The sequence below is a fragment of the Molothrus ater genome, chromosome 8 (assembly GCF_012460135.2).
Source record: "Molothrus ater isolate BHLD 08-10-18 breed brown headed cowbird chromosome 8, BPBGC_Mater_1.1, whole genome shotgun sequence".
Lineage (NCBI taxonomy): Eukaryota > Metazoa > Chordata > Aves > Passeriformes > Icteridae > Molothrus > Molothrus ater.
The window spans coordinates 32,257,822-32,277,951 of NC_050485.2; the positions used below are offsets into that span (position 1 = coordinate 32,257,822).

The 20,130-nt window shown below is 43.7% G+C and overlaps 1 protein-coding gene across 2 annotated transcripts in view; it reads right to left on the reverse strand.

Moving 5' to 3' along the window:
• Positions 1-4,716: 4,716 nt before the first annotated feature.
• CHST15 (carbohydrate sulfotransferase 15) overlaps positions 4,717-20,130 on the reverse strand; it is a 47,068-nt gene continuing 31,654 nt past the window's right edge. For both annotated transcript variants that reach the window (XM_036386100.2, XM_036386098.2), the window contains exons 4-8: positions 19,445-19,591; positions 14,709-14,865; positions 10,475-10,631; positions 6,516-6,663; positions 4,717-5,352 (exon numbers count right to left, since the gene is read on the reverse strand). In XM_036386100.2, coding sequence (XP_036241993.1) covers positions 5,162-5,352; positions 6,516-6,663; positions 10,475-10,631; positions 14,709-14,865; positions 19,445-19,591 — 800 coding nt within the window. In that variant the 3' untranslated portion in view covers positions 4,717-5,161. The remainder of the gene's footprint in view (positions 5,353-6,515; positions 6,664-10,474; positions 10,632-14,708; positions 14,866-19,444; positions 19,592-20,130) is intronic.

The window sequence follows — 20,130 nt, forward strand, 5'->3', positions numbered from 1 at the left end:
CTGATGCTGAATTTAAACCTCTCAGTGCAATAAACAACAAAAGCAAAGTCTGCAGTGGGCTCAGCTGATGCCTTTCCAGTCAGGCCAACGCACTTTCCCAGGTGATAAGATTATTTTCCTTTCCTAAGCCTTTTCAGCTGGTAAAAATAATTCCACCTTTTCATCTTACAGCCATACATCCCTTTCTATTTATTTCTCTGTCTTATTTCTTCTGGGTGTTTTTTTGGCTGCCTTGCTTGGCTTTACTTTTTTTCGTGCAATTTTGTGTCAGGAATTTGTTCTCAGCATTCCGGGATCTCACTAGACACAGCTGCAGGATTTCTTTCTAATTTTTTCCCATTTCTCCATTCCTTTCTGTAGCTGTTCTACCACAGCCTTTGCCTCCTTGCCCTGTGGGAGTGCCCAGCTTGTATTGATGGACAGAAGTTTTCATTGCTTTCTATCTCTAATTTCAACAATCTGGAGGAGGAAATAATGTGTGTTGACCCAATTAACCACCCATACAGTGCAGCAGCAGCCCCAAATCTTTGGTCTTTGAGACACCCAATGTGTCCAACAATCAGGATGTGCTGGTTTTAGCTTCTTTAAAAGCTAAACTCCAAGTTATTTGCAAGTCATCTACGGCTTAGGCCTCTATAGCTCAAAATTAAATGAAGTTTTGGGAGCTGCTCTGAAGCTGTCCATCGACTGCAGTGTTCTGAGTAGCAGCAGAGCCTTTCCCTTTCCTCATTAATAGAGGAAGAAATAATTTTCTAAGTGTGTGGGACATTCCCAGCTTGAGGAAAGAACTGGAAATCTTCCCCATTTCCCTCAAGGAAGGTGCCCTGTGCAGCTGCCCTGCTGTTCAGTGTCACACAGAAACTGCTCCTTCAGAGACTAAACTGCAATTTTCAACCACTTGAGTTGTATTTTTAGCATTTTTTTCAGTGGATCTTCCACCCCTGCCAGCCCAGCTGAGGCACCATCACATCAGCTCCTGCTGGAAGTTTTTCACCCAGCAAAGGCAAGTTCAGAGATGATGGGGGCGAGGGAAAGTGACTTTCCTCTGAGCTGGGATGCAGTGATTACTATTTATGTCTCTTTCAGACCTTATTTTCTGCTAATTGTGCCTTAATACCGACACAGCAGGCCTCTAATTTTAATGGCAGCTTCCAGCCTGGTGGCCCATTAGGCCCCTGCCATGCTGGCAATCATTGTGGGGGTCTCTCCATTGACTGAGGCACTGCAGGGCTTTTTCCACAGGAGCTGTGGCTCAAGAGCATCTGTCCCCAGCAGGACAGGGATGAATTCAGCAGAGGGGAGCAGCTCCTGGTGACATCTTCCCCTGGATGAGGTGGGGTCAGTCTCTTTTCCCAGCAAGGGACAGGACAAGGAAAGGCCTCAGCTTCCAGCAGGGGAGGTTAAATTGGATTTTAGGGGGAAATTCTACATGGAAAAGGCTGTCCAGCACTGGTGGAGTCCCCATCCCTGGAGGGATTTTAAAGCTGTGTGGATGTGGCACTTGGGGCCATGGGGCAGTGGTGGCCTTGGCAGGGCTGGGGTCTCTGTCAATGATCTCAGGTCTTTCCCATCCTAAATGATTCTGTGATTCCACAGTGCTGAGGCTGTGCCAAGCCAGCACTTCTCCACACGCTCACCAGCTCCTGAGCTGCACTGGAAATTGTATTCCTGAGCATCTGAAAAGAAGTAGAAATTATTTTTTTTCCTTTTGCACCTGGCTCTTCTTTTTCCCGAGCAGGAAAAACCCGTGTTCATGGCACAAAGCAGTGCTGGGGTTGGCCACGAGATGGTACTGCAAGACAAGAATTCCTGTTGCAAACACACTGCACATGGAATTAAGGTTGGAAAAGACCTCTGAGATCTCAATCCATCCCCCAGCACTGCCAAGGCCACCACTAACCCATGTCCCCACATCCACAGGTCCCCTAAATCCCTCTACAGGTGGTGACTTCACTGCCCTGCACAGCCTCTTCCATGCCTGGCAGCCCGTTCAGTGAAGAAATTTCTCCTAAAACCCAACCTAAACCTCCCCTGGTGCAGATTTAGGCCGTGTCCTCTGATCCTATTGAATGTCCCCTCACCTGTGTGAGGGGCATCAAGCAGGAATGACTCTTTATGACACTCTTGTGCCTTGTCTTTAACAAAAGAACGTTTGGCCTAGCTGGAAAAGGGATTAATTTCTTGGCAGAGAGATACATTCAGAACGGCAACAACTTCACCATTTATCCCCGGTTTTCCAAGCTGAAGCTCAAGGTCTGTGGCTTGGACTCAGCAGATAACAACACATCCTTTTCCACGTCAAGCAGTGCCTGTTTTCCTTTGTTTTTATTGTCCCTCTTCCAGACAGCCAAGGTGCTTGGCCCAAACGCTCAAGGTCTCACAGAAAACACATTTCACATTCCTCTGCAGTAGCAGCGAGAACATTTGGAAACAACCCTTTCCTCAGTGCCTCTGCACTCAGGAAAGCTGCATCTTTGTCTGATTAGTTTTGTTCAGCAGAGATAAGAGCAAAAGCACAGCATGAGACACGGAGTTTCTGAGGTCTTTGCAAGGAGCCACTGCTGTGCTTTGGCACAAGACACCAAAAATGAAAACATGTTGTCTTGACATTAATTCCAACTTCTTGGCAAATTGCTCTTTTGGGGAGGTGGGTCACCTCAGTGCTACAGTGACTAATAACAATAAAATTGATTTTTTTTTTCACTGCTGGAATTGTCAGCAGAAAGGTAAAAGGAACTGGAAGAACTTGGGGGAGCCTTGTCCTGTGAGAGATTTGCTGTGAAGCCACTGGCTGGCTGTGGCTGAAGAAGAAGGGCTCTGACACCCAGCACTGCCACATCACATGAGGAAACGCTGGTTTATTTCATTCTGAGTCACCAGATCAATTTTATTTTTGCAGCCTGAGCTACAGAGTGATATCCTTACCTCCAAAACAACTTCTTGAACAATACTTGCTGCTGTTTGATTCTCAGTCATGCCACAACCCAACACACTACAATGTGTTAAAATCAGGAGATCCTATTTTGGAGCTTGTGAAGGAGATGGAGACATAAAATCAGCCTCAATGAAGACTTTCAGAAGGACCACAGGCACAAATCAGTGTGTGAGCTCAAGTTAATGAAAAGGACAGATGTATTAATTAGCTTCTAGGGCTGGTAAAATAATATCATTAGATCATGGCTGTAGTTGACAACTAAATGGAAATATTTGACTGTGGCAGGCCAGGTTAGGAAACATCTGTATGGAGTTATCCTGACCACACAGTGTTGGTTCCAAATCAAAGCACAGCTGGGTGAACTCTTTGGTGTAAATAAGTTGTTGATTAAATTTTTTATATCTACAAATGGTGGCAACTTATTCTGATTTTCTGTTTCACAGTCCCATGATACCTTTTATTTTTACTTATTAAAGGAGTCCATTCTCAGCTCTCCAACCATTTTTGGTCTCTGAGAATTTTTGAACTAGAACTAATCTGTTCTGGTTGTCTAGAATACTTCATTAAATCACTTATTTTAGGCTTTTCAAACCCCAGATTGAATCCTTTTTTAAACAGCACATTACCAGTTGGCAAAGAACCTAGGAACAGTCTTCTGTTGCAAAACATCTCACATGTCAGCAATCATATCCCTGTGTGAAATGTGCAGGATCCATCAAGTTTTCACATTAATTCTCAGTTTAGAAACACATGAAATGAATTAATATGTCCCCATGGAGGGGGATAGGGAGAAGTTACCTGTAATATTTGTAAATGTACTTGTGAGTCTGTCAATAAAACTGCGTTGTGGTTGAAAGGACACGTGAAGCCGATCAGGGACGATTCTCTGGGGGTTTGATGGCTGCAGCAGGACACGAGCTTCCTCTGACCCACTCAACACACAGGAGGAAACAGGTTAGCCCACGAGAGGAAATGATCAACAGGTAGCATTTAGATTTGTTTCTTAAAAAATCCCTTACTTAGGTGGGACTTCCACCTGAGGAAGGCTGCAGATTACAGCTGACAGTGACATAACCAGCTGTGTTTGAAATCAAAGACTGAATTGTTGCACATCCATGGAAAAAACTTATCTTTTTTTGTCAAATAAAACTTTCAGGTGGTCCAAAGTTTCTCCATAACTTTCAAAATGTTGGGTTTTTTTCATCAAGTCTGCATGTATCAGCTTCTTTAACTAAATATAGACATTTTTCCTGAAGAAGGGAACACATAACCTAATTCCTCAGGTAACACATCATTTCTGTAAGGTACTGAGAATCCTTCTCAGTTTTGATTTTAATAGCAAAATTTCCTATGGCTTTTAAAATGTGTATTCCTTCACAATGGAGAAGAGTAATCCTGCAGAATTTTAGCAGGAATATCCATAAAAGCTCTTCATGGCCAGGAATAGACTTTTATTTAAAAGTGTTTTCCTGGGAAAATGTGTGAGTGACATGAATAAATTATACATATTCATACTTACATGAACAAAATATGGAAGGCAATGAATTTGTTATGCTAAGCACCAAATTGGCCTGTTTAGGTTTCAGCCATCCATTCTCACCTGGATTACAAAATTTTCTTTTACAAGAACTGTGGCTAGGAAAGTCCATTTATCTTGAAGATATAAATGAGACTTGGAAATTTATGTGAATGCACTTCATCTTTCTTTCAGAGTTAATGAAACACACTCAAGTGTTAGTGTAGACCATTTTTAAACAGACAAAAAGAAACAGAACTTTAGGTTGAATTCAATTAAAAATTTTAATGACTAAATGACATTGATTGCTTGAAAAAAAAAGAGTGAATAACATATATTGAAAATGAGAGATTATAAGTGTAATTGTAGGAAACTGATGCTGACTCTGTGTTGCAGCATCTCAGAGAAGGTTCCACTTCAACACCCCTGTGGAAGAGTGTAAGACATCATTGTCCTGATGCTTGTCCACTCCTTTGCTGGGGTGAGAGAAGCTGCAATAAACTGATTAAAGCAAGATGCTTTCCATTCTCCCAAGGAAAATGTGGTAGAGCTGTTGAGATGTGTGCTGGCTGAAGATGAGACTCTCAGCTCATCCATCGGCTGCTCTTTGGAATGGGAAAAAAAAAACGTAAAATATCCACGCACAAAAATAGAATTTAAAAAAATAAAAACTCCTTTGAGCGCTGTAGTCGTGGCAAGAAATTTACACGTTATGTCCTCTTCCATAAAAAAGCATCATCAAAAAGAACTTGTGCCAGTTTTGTATTAAAAGGCCTATAGAAATCTCTTAAAATTGCCTTGGTGGTTGGCAGCATGGGGCCCAGGCTTCTGTCTTCAGGTCTTCGGGTGTTGGATGCAGGACTCTTGGTAATCAGAGCTTCTTGTTTCTCACTCAGAGGCCCTGTGGAAAAAGAGAACATTATCATAAAATATTTCCCCCAAAATGCCCACCCTAAAGAAATCTAATGACTGAATCAGAAGGTTTGCCATGGGGAGAAAAATGTAATTTTTGTTAGCAGCCACAATGTTTCAGAATATTGAACACAGGCTTAGATCAGTAAAGTAAATCACTACTGGTAAATATGGAAATAATACATGTTCCTCTCCTATTAATTAATCCTCTCTATAAAAAGCAGCATAAATCACTCTTGGAGGAAAATAGCTATTTTCAGAAAAAACTCAAGTGATTGAAGGCAACTTCCCCTCCACTCTGGAGCTGCAGGTATTTTATGCTGCTGTTTCATTTCATGGTGTGAGCTGACTAATACCCCACAAAAACCCCACAAGCTTCCCTCAGCACTCAGGAAAGGCCTGGTTTGTTTATTTTGGAGGCTGGCAGTGGGATCAAAGTGGACACAGGTGCAGTGACACCCCACTTTGGGAATAAATGTGCATCAGCAAGATAAAAACCTAGGGAGTTTTCCAGCACAAACCACACTCGGGAAGCAGATGCCAAGCTTTTCATCTGTTCAGCCTGCTCCATCCAAACTTTCCCATCATCTAGACCAAGCCTTGGACCAGACAGACGATTTTTCAGCCACATTTTCATTCTCTTGCTACTGTCAAATCAACATTGGGCAACGTTTTGTCTGCCGGCGTTTCTTCCCAGGATTAGCAACAGATGTCTCAATCAGCACAGCAAAAACACAATTTCTCCCTTCTCCTCGGCTACAAACACAACCTTTCATCATGCTCAGATTTAGGTTCTGGGCTGGTAGCACTTCAGTTTGTTAAAATTGTGAGGGATAACTTTGCATCTCCGTAACCCTGTGGCAAACAAGCCCTGAGTGCCTTCAGAAGCAGGGCTGGCTTCTGTGTGGGAAGATAAATCCCTGCATTCTGAGTGGTCTGGATTTTTTTTTTCCCTTTATATACTCTTACTAAGATCTTCTAACACCAGGCATTTGAGAATTAAATTTTGCTTGGCTCCAGGCAATGAGAGTAATGCATTCTTCAAGCCAGATTCCTCTGCTTCTCTTTTTGTCCCTTAATAAAGCAAAACCAACCTAAAAGAAAGAGGATAATAATGATTTTGCACACTTAAACCAGCCAGCAAGCACCTACCCAGATCCAGGAACTGGAACACCATGTGCATGGTGTACCTCATGTTTGATGCATGGTCCTCCAGGCGAAGAACAAGGATCTGATCTTTGTTAAAAACTGTCAGCCAGTCCAGGAGATACACAACATAGAGCCCTACCTGTAACCTCACCTGGAAGTACAAAAAAAACCCAAATTACTTCACCTTACAACACAAAACAACACTCAACTCCGTCATCTGGGCAAAAAAAAAAAAAATCCCCCAAAATGTGCTTTTAAGGAATGACAGAAAGAAAGAATGTGAATATTTTTAAATCTTCCTCTCATTTTCAGAACAGCTTAAAGAAATCTTTGCAAACAGCTTTTCTGCTGGTGAGAGATGTCATCTTAGCAAGCTGCACTTGCTGCACCAGCCACAGGTGTGTGTGTGTAAAAGTGCTGCACAGACACAATTACCTGGAGAAGGATGCTCAGCCACCTCACAGCCAAGCTCTCTGTGCTTGGAGCCTTCATGGAAGCACTGAGGGCTCTCAGCCCCAGGATGAACAGTGATTCAAGGGCAGGTGCTGAGTCCTGCCCCTTCTCCAGTCCCCAAGGCTGCTTATTTCAGCTTGATTTCACCTTGGGGAAGTAATTTAGGGGTGGGCTTAGCAGTGCTGCATCAACACTTGGACTCAGTGACCTTACAGGTCCTTTCCAACCTAAATGATTCCATTCCAGGTCACACTGCCACGAGCAGGACAAATATTCTGCCTCGCTGCCAGCTGTTAGATTTGGGTGCATTTTGCTGCATCCTCTGATTGCAGTAATTAGCTTGAGATCTCAGCTGCAGCAGCATTGATGGTGCCTTGTCTGAGTACCCAGAGAGTCAGACCAGAGAGGGGAAAAGGCAGATTTTCAGCCTCTCCTGCCCTTATCTCTATTTTTTTTCCCTCCTCAATTTTACATAACAAGTTGAAACATAAAAAGAGTAGCCTTGGTGTTCTTAAAAAGTCCAGCCTCCAACTGTGCTTATAAATATTTTTCTAAATCCCTTCAGGCTCAGAGGAGAGGAACATGAATCCCCAGTCTTAAGCATCTTTCATAAAAGAGACTTAACATCTTCAGTTTGCCTTACCACAGAGCCCATCAAGTCAGACAACAGCTCCTTTCACTCCTGACATTGCCCCATGACATACACTGATACCCAAATTCCCCTAAAAATACCTTATTTTGAATTATTGCTGAATTATTATTATCCTGTGCGATTCTGATGTGTGTCTTTGGCTCTTTGTAACATAAGTCTCCACATTTAGCAGATTTCTTTATAGATGTGCTACACCAGAACCTGGAACCTCTCATTTGATGAAGACACCAGGCTAAGATGGGATAATTCAAAATAATTAAAAATAATTCTGGCAGGGCAGTGTGGTGGTGTTTGCAGGAGTCCCAGGACAAGGGAAGAGATGAGAATCTTGACTCCATGTTTCAGAAGGCTGATTTATTATTTTATGATATCTATTATATTAAAAGAAAATTATATACTAAAACTATACTAAAATAATGGAAGAAAGGATTTCATCAGAAGGCTTGAAAGGAATAGAAAGGAATGGAATGATAACAAAATCTTGTGACTGACCAGAGAGTCTGAGCCAGCTGACTGTGATTGGCCATTAATTAAAAACAACCACATGAGCCCAATCACAGATGCACCTGTTGCATTCCACAGCAGCAGATAATAATTTTCTTTTCCTCTGAGGCCTCTCAGCTTCTCAGGAGAAAAAATCCTAAGGAAAGGGTTTTTCATAAAACATCTCCATGACAGGGCAGCACCTCAGCCCTCAGTCAGCGCCTCATTCCACTCAGCACTGGGGCAAACTTGGGGTTTAATGTTTTCTTTTCTCACTCCAGGCTCTTGTAAATAGTTTCTCCATCTTCCTTGTGCACTCCTTCAGGTGCTGGCAGGCTGGGATCACCCTGGTCACTGTGCCTTTCTCTGGGTAACGTTCTCGCCTCTGATTCCAGTGCCAAACATCCCTTTCCTCCCCCTCAGCATCCATCAGCAGCCAGGACGCCCAGGACACCTCTCTGGTTTCAGAAACACATTAACAAGTAGCAAACCCCTTCTTTTCCTGGCACAGCCACAGAATCAGCAACCTAATGAGCTCACCAGGGACAGCGATCCTCACTCCTTCAGTGCACAGCAAACCACGAGCACAACAGATTTAGCAACTTGGCTGAAGAAGAAGCTAAAAAAGGCCACTGAGGAGCACAGTTGGCATGTGGGTTTTATTACAAGCACCTGCTTGTGGCTCTATGGAAGGAAAGAGGCCTCCTCTGCTCGTTTCCAAAAGCATCTTCTTCAAGAGGGCTGCTGAAGACAACAAATGGAGACGGGTTCTGCACCCTGAGGATGAACATAAGAGGAAAATCTTTCCTTCTGGTTCTCTCTCTGCCTTTCTCTGCCACACTGGAAGGAATACATTTGTGCAAGCAGATGGCTGGAAAATTCTGTGATGCTGCCCAGCAGCAACTGGTGTGTGAGGGAGTCCTGGGGGGCTGCAGTCAGGGCTGAGCAGCTCCAGCCTACCTGGTAAGGGAGAGCAGTGTTCTGTTTGCTCTGCTGCTGCAGGGCCCCAGCCCATGGAATGCACTCTTGTACTGTTATTTTATCCAGTGGAAGAGGCAATAACTTCACCCCAGAGGCAAAGGAGGGAACTATTCCCTCAGAATCCTTTACAGCCTGAGCAAATAAAAGAGGATTGAATGGCAAACTGGCCAGATGAGATACTTCCAGTCCATCTATCCCATATTATTCTCTGCCCTCGAGCAAAATCTGAAGTCACTTCTATGCTAAAACTGTGAATTTTGGAATTGTAAGCCTGTAATACTTATCCATTTCCCTGCCAGCAGTTTCTGTGTTTTCTTGTATAATTTTCTGGCATGGACAATTAAAAAAAAAAATCTAGTTATTGGTAGCCTTTTCTTACAAAAGAACACATAATTTATTCTGATTTTGAGGCAATTTGGTACTGCAAAGATCTTTGCCAGAGCTACTTTTTTGGAGACATCTGCAAAAAGCTTGCACATTAAATTGTAATCTTCACTAAATGTGCTCTCCGTGCACTTGCACAATAGGAAAGCTGTGTTATCCCTGTTGGCATTCAGCAGGGAACAGGCTGAGGAGACAGCTGGGCCCCCACACCATCTTTTGCATGTCTACATATATATTTATACCCTCCACTTTACAAATGAAGAGGGAGAAAGGTTTGATTTCTCTCTGCTTCCTTGCACAGAATTTTGGTGTTTTAACAACCTTTCCACCAGGCTGCCCAGGCACAAAGGGACCTGGGGGCTCTGGTGGACAGACAGCTGGACAGGAGCCAGCAGAGAGCCCTGGGGACCAAGGAGGCCAAAGGCTCCTGGCCTGGCTCAGGAATGGTCTGGCCAGAGGAGCAGGGAGGTCACTCTGCCCTGCCCTGGGCACTGCTGGGGTCACACCTGGAGTGCTGTGCCCAGCTCTGGGCCCTCAGCTTGGGAAGGGCCTTGGGACACTGAGCACATCCAGAGGGGCTGGGAACACAAACCCTGTGAGGAGCCCCTGAGGGAGCTGGGGGTGCTCAGCCTGGAGGAAAGGAGACTCAGGGCTGCCCTCATCGCTCTCACAGCTCCTGAAAGGTGCCTGTGCTCAGCTGGGGCTGGGCTCTTTCTCCAGCAGCACTGACACAACCAGAGCACTCAGCCTCAAGGGAAATACAGGTTGGATAGCAGGAAAAAGTTTTTCACAGAAAGGGTGATAAAGTTCTGGAATGGCTGCCCAGGGAGGTGCTGGAGTCCCCATCCCTGGGTGTGTTTAACAAAGCCTGGATGTGGCACTGGGTGCCAGGGTTGAGTTGAGCTGTTGGGGATGGCTGGACTCGATGATCGTGAAGGTCTCTCCCAACCTGGTCACTCTGTGAACTGTGTGAGAAGAGCAAGGAGCCCCAGGTGGCAGGGATACGTACGGGCATGGCGTTGTTGAGGGTGTTGTTGTAGACACAGGCTCGCAGGGAGAAGTCCAGCACACAGCCCTCAAACAGCTGCAGGGACTCCGCCACCTTCTCGTGGAAATCCTCCGCGGATTTGTTGGCGCTGGCGAAGTACAGATAATCAGAGTACAGCCTGTGAGGGGAAAACGTGCCAGTGAGGGGCTGAGGGAACGGAAGAACGTTCATTTACACCACAGATTTGGCAATTCCAATCAGCTGCAGGAATCCTGGGAAAGGGGACGTGTGGGGAACAGCGTCCCACCCACAGCCTGTCACCCCGTGACGTTTCTTCATTCATTTCATTTCATTCACAGCAAAACCCTCTCCAGGGGATTTTGAACAGCATCCCCACTTTCAAGGTCTGCATCTCTGGAGACCTGACCCTAGAAATCGTGTGAGCCAATGTTTTCTCCTGAAGGCAAAATTTAGACTTTAAATTCATGTTCTCTGCGAACAGAAATGGTCTCAGCTGATGTTGCTGCCCCTCTACACCTGGTGTTCCATGGCCAGGAACAGTCCTTGTCTCTTAAGATTAAAGCTGATTTTAGAAACTTTAACTTTAGGTGGGTTAGAAAGAGTAGTTCTTACATTACTACCAAGCTGGCTACAGTCATGAGTTAGAAAGAGTCCAGATTTCCCATTCCTTTCACAGGAAGCTTCACCTCCAATCTTATGTTGACTTTCCATCAAAAAACTTCCAATTTACAGCAGTCTACCTGTTGATTTTCTGTATTTTTTTAAGATGAAGCAGGAGTTTCTCTAAGCTACAAAGCATTATCCCTCATTGCTCACTTTTAGCATAATTACTTAAAATCACTTTTAAAAAGATAATGTAAATTCAAATTCCTTTGGGGGTGATGCAGTGATAAAACCCAAAACCTACAGGCAAGGAAAATATAAATTTTAGCATTAAGCCCTGAAGCCTTGATTAGGCTTTTGCAAGATAAACATGTTTTAAAGAGGCAAAGGAAATACTCAGACATGACACAAATATTAGATCTGCTGAACATGACATTTTAACTTCCATTCATAATTAGGCTTAGAATGACCAGAACCACAACAATTACACAGGATTCTGAAGACAATTTTGTATCACTCAGGGAGTCACTTCCCCAAGTGTGTTTGCAGCACAGATCTGATGCCTCCACAATACCCTTCTCTTGATAAAATTCCAGAAATCCTACATATTTTTCACCCGCTTTCAAAAAACCACAGGTGTTTAAGAAATAAAATCACCAATCTATTTAGGTCTCACTTATTACTGCAGTAACCTTTTGTATTGCACTTAGTTTATTTATCCTTTAACTTCCCTATATTTCCATGGGTACTTAAAAACACCTCATTTGGAAAGTTTAGGCCTAAATCCAGCAAAGCACTTAAGCACAGGAACAGCCCCTCTGCACTCATTATTTATGTCAGTGTTTTGCAAGAATAGAATTTTAATTCCCATGTGAAACAAATGAAGACTCTCTGTTCATTTTAAAAGAAAGAAGAAAGGGAAAAGCTGAAGGACCAGGCCAGCTGAGTTCACCTAAATTAGACACTCAACAGCATCTCCTGCTTGCAGGAAATGTGGATATGAGGACCCAGCCGGTCCCAGGGATGGTGGGACTGAGTGGTGAAAGGCTTCTTCCTGGGAAAAATCAGCCAGCAGGCAGCAGGTACAGCATGAGCCCGGCTGAGGGGTCATTACAAAGGTTTAATATCACTGCTTGGTGCTTCTAACCATCCATCAAAAGAAATGCATCATTCTTCAGACTCGTTGCCATCTTATGAAAAACTACATTCTTGAGGACAAGTGCTCCCTCTGCAGGGCAGTTGAGATTTCCTTTCCATTTTTCTTTTTCTTTATTTCCCCATCTGTTTTTAATTCTGAGGACATCTGCCTTTGCTGATTAGGATTTCAGCTGTTCTAGCTACTTGAATTCCTTCCCTTCCACCTCTGTCCATTCCAATGAAATAATGACACCAGTTGACAACAACCATCTCAAAAAAAAAAGATGTTATTCAAATATTCCCAGCTGGGGATACCCAGACTTTGTGCAGGTCAGATCAGAGCCCATCTCAGCCCCCTGCCCTCCTGGCTGCTCCAAGGAACCTGTCCCACCAATGGATGCCTGGGCTGTCCCTTCTGCCTTTGCTCCTGCAGCTCAGATGAGCCATCAGGCATGCAGGGAATTGCAAACAAAGAGGAGCCAATTTGTCATAAACACAGTCAAGGAGATGGAGCTGACTTTTTCTGTGACCCCTGCTAAAGCTGGCAAAGAGCTACACCTCCATTACAGAGGGTGGCTAAGGCAATCAGGGAGTTTGTCACTAATTTACATGAGGAAGCCACTCCAGCCACTCTCTTGCATAAAATTACCATCTGTTAACTCCTGGGGTCAGGAGATGCCGTTGATGTGGAGAGCTGCATTTCCTGACACAGGAGCTGGGAAGCATCTCCCAGCCCTGCTCCCACCACAGCCACGTCCTGCCAGCAGGGCAGCTCCTTGGGGAGCACCACCCCAGCTCTGGAAGCTGCTGGGCAGTGGCTGCAGGCTGCCTGCACACACAGCAAAGGTCTGCTTTTCTGCCAGAGCCACCAGAGCCTGCTCCTCACCATCATCTGCATCCCCACCATCACCAGCATCCGCACCATCACCTGCGTCATCACCATCATCTTCATCCCTCAGCATCACCTGCCTCCTCCATCATCACCTGCATCCCCACCACCACCAGCATCTGCACCATCACCTGCATCATCACCATCATCTTCATCCCTCAGCATCACCTGCATCCCCACCATCATGTTCATCCCCACCATCACCTGCATCCCCACCATCACCTGGCTCCTCCATCATCATCTTCATCCTCACCATCACCTGCATCCCCACCATCACCAGCATCATCACCATCATCTTCATCCCTCAGCATCACCTGCCTCCTCCATCATCACCTGCATCCCCACCATCACCTGCATCCCCACCATCATCTTCATCCCTCAGCATCACCTGCCTCCTCCATCATCACCAGCATCTGCACCATCACCTGCATCCCTCACCATCACCTGCATCCCTCACCATCATCTTCATCCCCACCATCACCTGCATCCCCACCATCACCTGCATCCCTCACCATCACCTGCATCCCTCACCATCACCTGCATCCCCACCATCACCTGCATCCCCACCATCACCTGCATCCCTCACCATCACCTGCCTCTTCCATCATCACCTGCATCCTCACCGTCACCTGCATCCCCACCATCATCTTCATCCTCACCACCACCTGCATCCCCACCATCACCTTCATCTCCTTCCTTCCTTCCCTGAGTTTTTCTGGTGCTTTGCCCCTGAGCACTGACCCTACCACAAGTATTCTGAGTATCCCTATGGACCTACAGTGAGAAGGAATTCGTTCATACCCCCTCACTCTGATCCTTGTGGACTCTGCCTCCATCCCCTCCAGTCTCCCCATCACCCTCATCATGGTTATCCTGCTTCAGAGGACACAGTGGGAAGGAATGAGCCAGAAATCTGGAGGAAGACTAGAGAGAAAAAGTGAAATGCAAGTGGAAAGCTGGACAATCCTGACTCTCCACAGACATTTAAAACAGCCCATACCTTGGGAAAAGCCAAGCCCTTTCCCTGCAAACTCAGGAAGATCAAGGATGAACTCCTGTAGCCATTGGTTGTTCAAGCTACAAACCCCCAGTGAAACTTTACGTGACTGTCTCACCAAGCACCTTTAAGGAGTTTTAAAAAGTTGTATCATTTGCTGACTCTGGAGCTATTTAATCATTCTTAATCATTATTATTTAATCAGTTTGAACTGCAAACCCCATGAAAACATAGATTTTACTACTTAAATGAAATGAAACATTTCCCAGGACTACTTCTGCTGAGATCTGGAGACACAGTGCCCTCCTAGTCTAAAGAGCCCTGCTGAGAACCAGGGCATATTAGCTCAAGTAATGGCATTTGACTGCATTTGGAAACCTAAAAATTCTTTTTTTTCAGAGTAGCTCAGGCACTCATGGCATTCACACTCACATGCTTCTCTTTAAAACATTATCACTGTTACCTGTGCCAAAATACACAGAATAAAACCCCTCTTGTCACAGCCAAGTAGCTCTCAAACACCACGTGAATATTTACTGAATATTGACTTGCATGCAACAGAGTGAGAGCTGAAAATATTATTATAACAAGAAAATTTTCTTGCTCACCTTTCAACAGGGTCCCTCAGCATGATGATAAGTTTTGCATTTGGTTGGAAGGCATGGATAAAATCCTGGATTAGGAAGGGAGGTTCTCCTTCAGTGCTGTTGTCATAGAAGAAAATCCAAGCATTGTTGTCCCACATTGTCGAGGCACTGGCCTCCCCTGGAAATGAAAAGCATCTCTGCTGGAACTCATTCCATTCTTCATGCTGGAGTGGAAACTGGCTGAATTTTTAAGTGCTATAAGGCAGATCAAAATTGACTCAAAATGAATTCCAGCACACCCTAGTTGTTGTAGACTGCTCTGGCTGAAGCTCCCAGAGCTGCAGCAATCCCTCTGCTCTGTGCCTTTGGGAATGCAGGGATGCTCAAGGCAGGTTTTATGCAATTCCACCTGAAATGTTGCTTTCCACAGCCACACTGCTTCCTGCTGGTGGCTAACACATGCAAATAGATTTAATTTGGGCTGGAATGGACTGCTCAGGGGTTTAGCACCTTCTCCAGTGAGGAATCACGGAATCACAGAACGATCTAAGCTAGAAGGGACCTCAAAGATCATCTTGTTCACATCCTTTCCACTAGGCCATGTGGCTCCAAACTTCATCCAACCCAACCCTGAGGAGGTAGGAGTTTGTCCCTGCTGAAGCCTTGCAATGCTCCTTGTAGCACCCACAGGTTGGCCTTAATGCTCCCAATCTCAGAGAAGCAGCTTGCTAACAAACTGTAAAATTTCCCACAGAAAAATGTGGAAACCACCACCCCTGCTGATCGACAGTGTGGGAAACATAATCAGGAGAATCAGTGAGCATATGAGAAATATTTAAAAAGCAGCTGAGATGCATCATTAAGGTTTGAAAGGTTATTTTTTATATAATTATTCATGTAGAACAAGTCAACTATTTATAAATAGATAAAGGGTTTATAGAATAAATAGCACACTTTGGTAAAATACCAGATTCTGGTATCTTTAGTGGCTGAAGAAGCTCACTTGAAATGCAATGCTACAGGGAGAAATATATTCAGTAAAAATCTCTGCCAGAGTGAGATATATGATGGTTCAGCTGCTAAATAAATGATCTGATATGTTGTTTTGAATTTTGTAACCTTCTCTGTCTTTTTAAGTAATCCTGGCATTTATGTGGCACAGTACTGTTCAATAAAACATGTACAGAAGCTTTTTGGGGACTTACACTCTGACAATCTAATGAAAGCTAACTCTTGCTTATGAGGTTTTTCAAATCAAAGGGAAGGAGATTACAAAAATAATAATGTTGTAGGCTTATGGACTTGTACATTACTTCCTGGTTTTTAATTCCTTCCTCTGCTGGGAAAGCCCAATAAAGATTTAAAAAGATGGACAAAACACAACATGAGAAAGCTACTGGCTCCAAACTTGGCCTGAACATAATGTGATTCATTAATAAAGTCTGGGACTTGTTAGAAAACACATTAATCTTCTGTCACGTTCATTTTGCCTCTTTTCAGGAGGAGGAGATCAGCTCCATTGGCTGTAGCTGGGTGTCCACAACAGCTCTGCTCTCCCATTCTAAATTAATTAGCCAAAGCACTGCCTAATCACCAGCAGGCTTCCACTTGTCAATTAAAACTCAATTAGCCCAGCTCCCACGCTGGGTGAGGCAGAAACACAAAGGATTAACCAGAGGCCAGGAGCTGAGACAGCCCTGCCACAGAAAGCCCTGCTGACCACCAGGACGTGGGGAAACACAGAGGGAAGGAGCCCCTGCAGGCAGGGATTTGCTGGGGAGGGCACTCCAGGCATGGGGGTGACCTTGGGAAGTCCCTGCTCCATCCCCTGGCAGGCACAGCCTCCCACAGCTCCCTCAGAAATGTTTGCCTCAATCATGGCAAGGAAATTAAAATCTGTGAGCCACCTACTCCTCTCGGGACTAGATCTGATCATCCCTCACGGCTCTCTGCTCTGTTCCCTGATCACCTTGGGTGTTCTGCTGGATTTATCCCAATCAGCATGGCCAAACCTGCAAACACCTCCCTACACGGCTGCATTGTGAGCTACAGAAAAACCCCAGTGCATTTACACATAGATGGGAGATTCTCCTAACATCAGAGCCCACCTTCCACAGGCATTGTGAATTCCACCACCCCCAGTCTGCAGGCAGGACACAAGGCAGGGACACAAATCCCACAACCATAAGGGTTGGAGAAGACCTCCAAGGTGGTCAAGTCCAACCCAAGATCACAGGCACAAAACCAAATCATGCTAAAGCATTAACAGGGCTCAAACTGCTGCTCCAAGCCAGCAAAACCTGGGCTCAAGAGGCTAAATCTTCCCACAAGATGACTGTAATGAATTTAATGAGGGGAAAAAAAAATATATATAAAAAAATATAATAATCATTCTGGTCCCTGCTGACTTTTATAATTTTAATTTCCTGAAGCAGGCAAACAAAAATTTTTCTGACAATTTGACAGTGTTTGGTTTTGGTTTAATATAATATAATTATATATTATATATTATATATTATATATTATATATTATATATTATATATTATATATTATATATTAATATCTATTATTATATATTTTATATAGAATATATATTATATTCTATATATGCTATAGAACAGTATATATTTTATATATTGTATATGTAATATATATTACATCTATATAATTATAATTATATATAATTATAATATAATACAGGTTTAATACCTGCAAAGAGAACAAGCCATACTAAACATGAGATAAATTAATCACCAACAATTATTTGTGCTTAATTACGCCGGTGCAACTGAATTGGTTTTTTTTCTTATGGACCTAAAGATCATATGAATTATTAAATTGCCTAAAGAATGGTGCATAACCTCCTCATTCAGTCATTAATGGATTAACATCATATTGTGTTTTCACAAGTATTTCCTCTGAATTTATCTTATTAATGATTCCACATAAACAAATCCTGTTCAGAACGCCTTGGGCTGGATCAGCCCTGTCCTCTGGGGTTCATCTCTAAAAAGATAATGGGGTTTTTTTTGGAAAATGCAGTTATTACCCACTAGGTTTAATATCCAAAGAAGCCTAACTTTTCAAAATAATATAACATGATAAACTACTGAAATATTTACAGTTTTAATTTGATTTTTCTTTACAGTCATCTGAAATAAGAAAAGGAAGATTATGAGAAAACCTGATGTTCATACAGATTCATTTTAGGCTAGATGGCTTTGTTTTGTTTTTTACCAAGGTCATAAAAGACTGCCTTAATGAGTATAATCATTCAAGACTTTTCCTGTAAACTTAATAAGAAAACCCAGCAGAACCTTAATGACACAAGAAATGAGACCACAGGAAAAAGAAACACAAAGTGAACCCTACAAAAAGCTGCAACAGGAGGTGGGTAATCAAAGATGCACGTTGCCAATTAGATTAGTGAATTTAATTAGTACAAGCACTTCACCCATCAAAGAACAGGAGATATTATTGTAAGTAGCAGGAAAATCTGCAGATGTCCTTGATGGCAGCATTTTTTAAGAACCCCATCTTGCATGAGTTGCTCAGTGTTGCAATGTTTAATAAAGTGAATGATGGATTCAAAGGGAGGCTGGCGAAGTACTGAAGAAATGTGACTCAGACAGGGCTCTGGTTTAACCAACCTAAGGCATCGTCACCATCTCATCCAGCCAGCAATAGGTTAAAATTTTAGCATATCTTGAGACCAAACCCCCAGTAATTCTGAGGGCAGGCAGTAAAATCTTGTCTCTATTTTCTGTAGAATTGTGACTTCAAGCCTACTTGAAAAGTCTCTTTTTGACAGGGAACTGTCACTTGCACAGCTACTTTTTGCAAGGAACGTGTCTGCTTTCCCTGTGAAATAAGACTGGTAAAATTCCCATCCCCTCAGTTTTCTGGTTTTAGCAGACAGCAAAAGCAGAATTTAGAAGTTTATGTTCCTCATGAGCACTGTAAACCAGTACACCATGGGCCAGAGTGGATGAGCCCAGTGGATGTCATGGAAAGCAATCCAGGATCCCTCCCTAGAGCCCCGTGCTCGCCATGGACTTCCACAAAGTACAATAAAACAGCACTTCTAGACCATTCTTAGTGCTAATTAGGTCATTTAACACCAACTAATTATATCTATTTCTTCTGTTGGAGCTTAAGAGCCACCGGGAGCTTTTGCTACCACATCTCCAAGCAGCTCCAGGATTTCTGCAGCACCCAGTGTGTGTCATACCACCAGAGTTACTGATTTATCCCAGACATTGCTCCAGCATTTGGAAGTGAAGCCACAATTCCCAGCACTACAGGCAACCCCCTCATAACTGTGCTTAAAGTGGATGTGGCACTTGGGGACATGAGTTAGTGGTGACTTTGGAAGTGCTGGGGGAATGGATGGGAGTGATGACCTTAGAGGGCTTCTCCAACCTAAATGGTCCTGTGAAAACAAAACAGAAACTGTGTTTGAACGAGTCACCAAGGTCATTCTCATTCTTGGGAAAAAACTCAAAAAACACATTAATTAAATGCTGATGCTCATCAGACATACAGCATTTGCTCAGGAATTTTCTGAAGATAATCACAGCTTCTTAACAAAGAAAGAAGGAAAAGAAAGCCAAGAGCTTCCAGGCAGAGAAGAGAAGAGCAACACCAGGGGCTCAGTGCTGAGAACCAGCCACAAAATCCCTCTCTGGTGCCTCAGCTCTGAGCATTGCCAGTGTGGATGGAGCTACAGAGAACTTGGGGGCTGGTTTTGCCCTACCAATGATGATGTTGTTCCTCTTGCCATGCTCCTTCACTGCATCACTCTGCAGCACACTCTGGATCTGATGCGCTGCCAGGTCAAACAGGTCCAGGTAATCTTCCACCGGGTAGCGGTCGTGAAATCCATCCCTCAGCCGGATGATTCCTGAGGAAAAACAGCCAAAAAGAGAGAACTAAAATCAGCAATTATGACAGCAACAGGGCAAGGCTAACCACTGGTGCAAACCAAGGTGGTTGGCCCCAAGCCAGCCAACATCAGCACGAGATCAGATCGACCAAGTGCAACCCTCAGATAAAAGTGCCAATAATGAAGTGGCTGAGATCTGAGATACTGAATGATTACACCATAAATTCGCAGTGATAGGAAATATTTTAAGTGCTCTGTTTTGTAGTCCCTGCATGAATGAGCTTGGATTTATCTTCTTCTAAATTTAGCTTTTGGAAGGAATATAGAAGATAAGATTCTACTTCCATTTGCACCCATGTAAATTGCAGTAATATTGGACTCCCACTAGATTTACTGTTTTGAGATTGAGCACAGGCTCTGATGCCAAATATGCAAATGAACACACACTGGGAAATCATTCATGGGTTTTTTCCTTTCACAGGTATGCAAATAAAGCTCCACGGTAGTATCTTGTTTTTCTCCTCTCCTTCCTTCACTCCAGGGTGAGTTCAGTATCA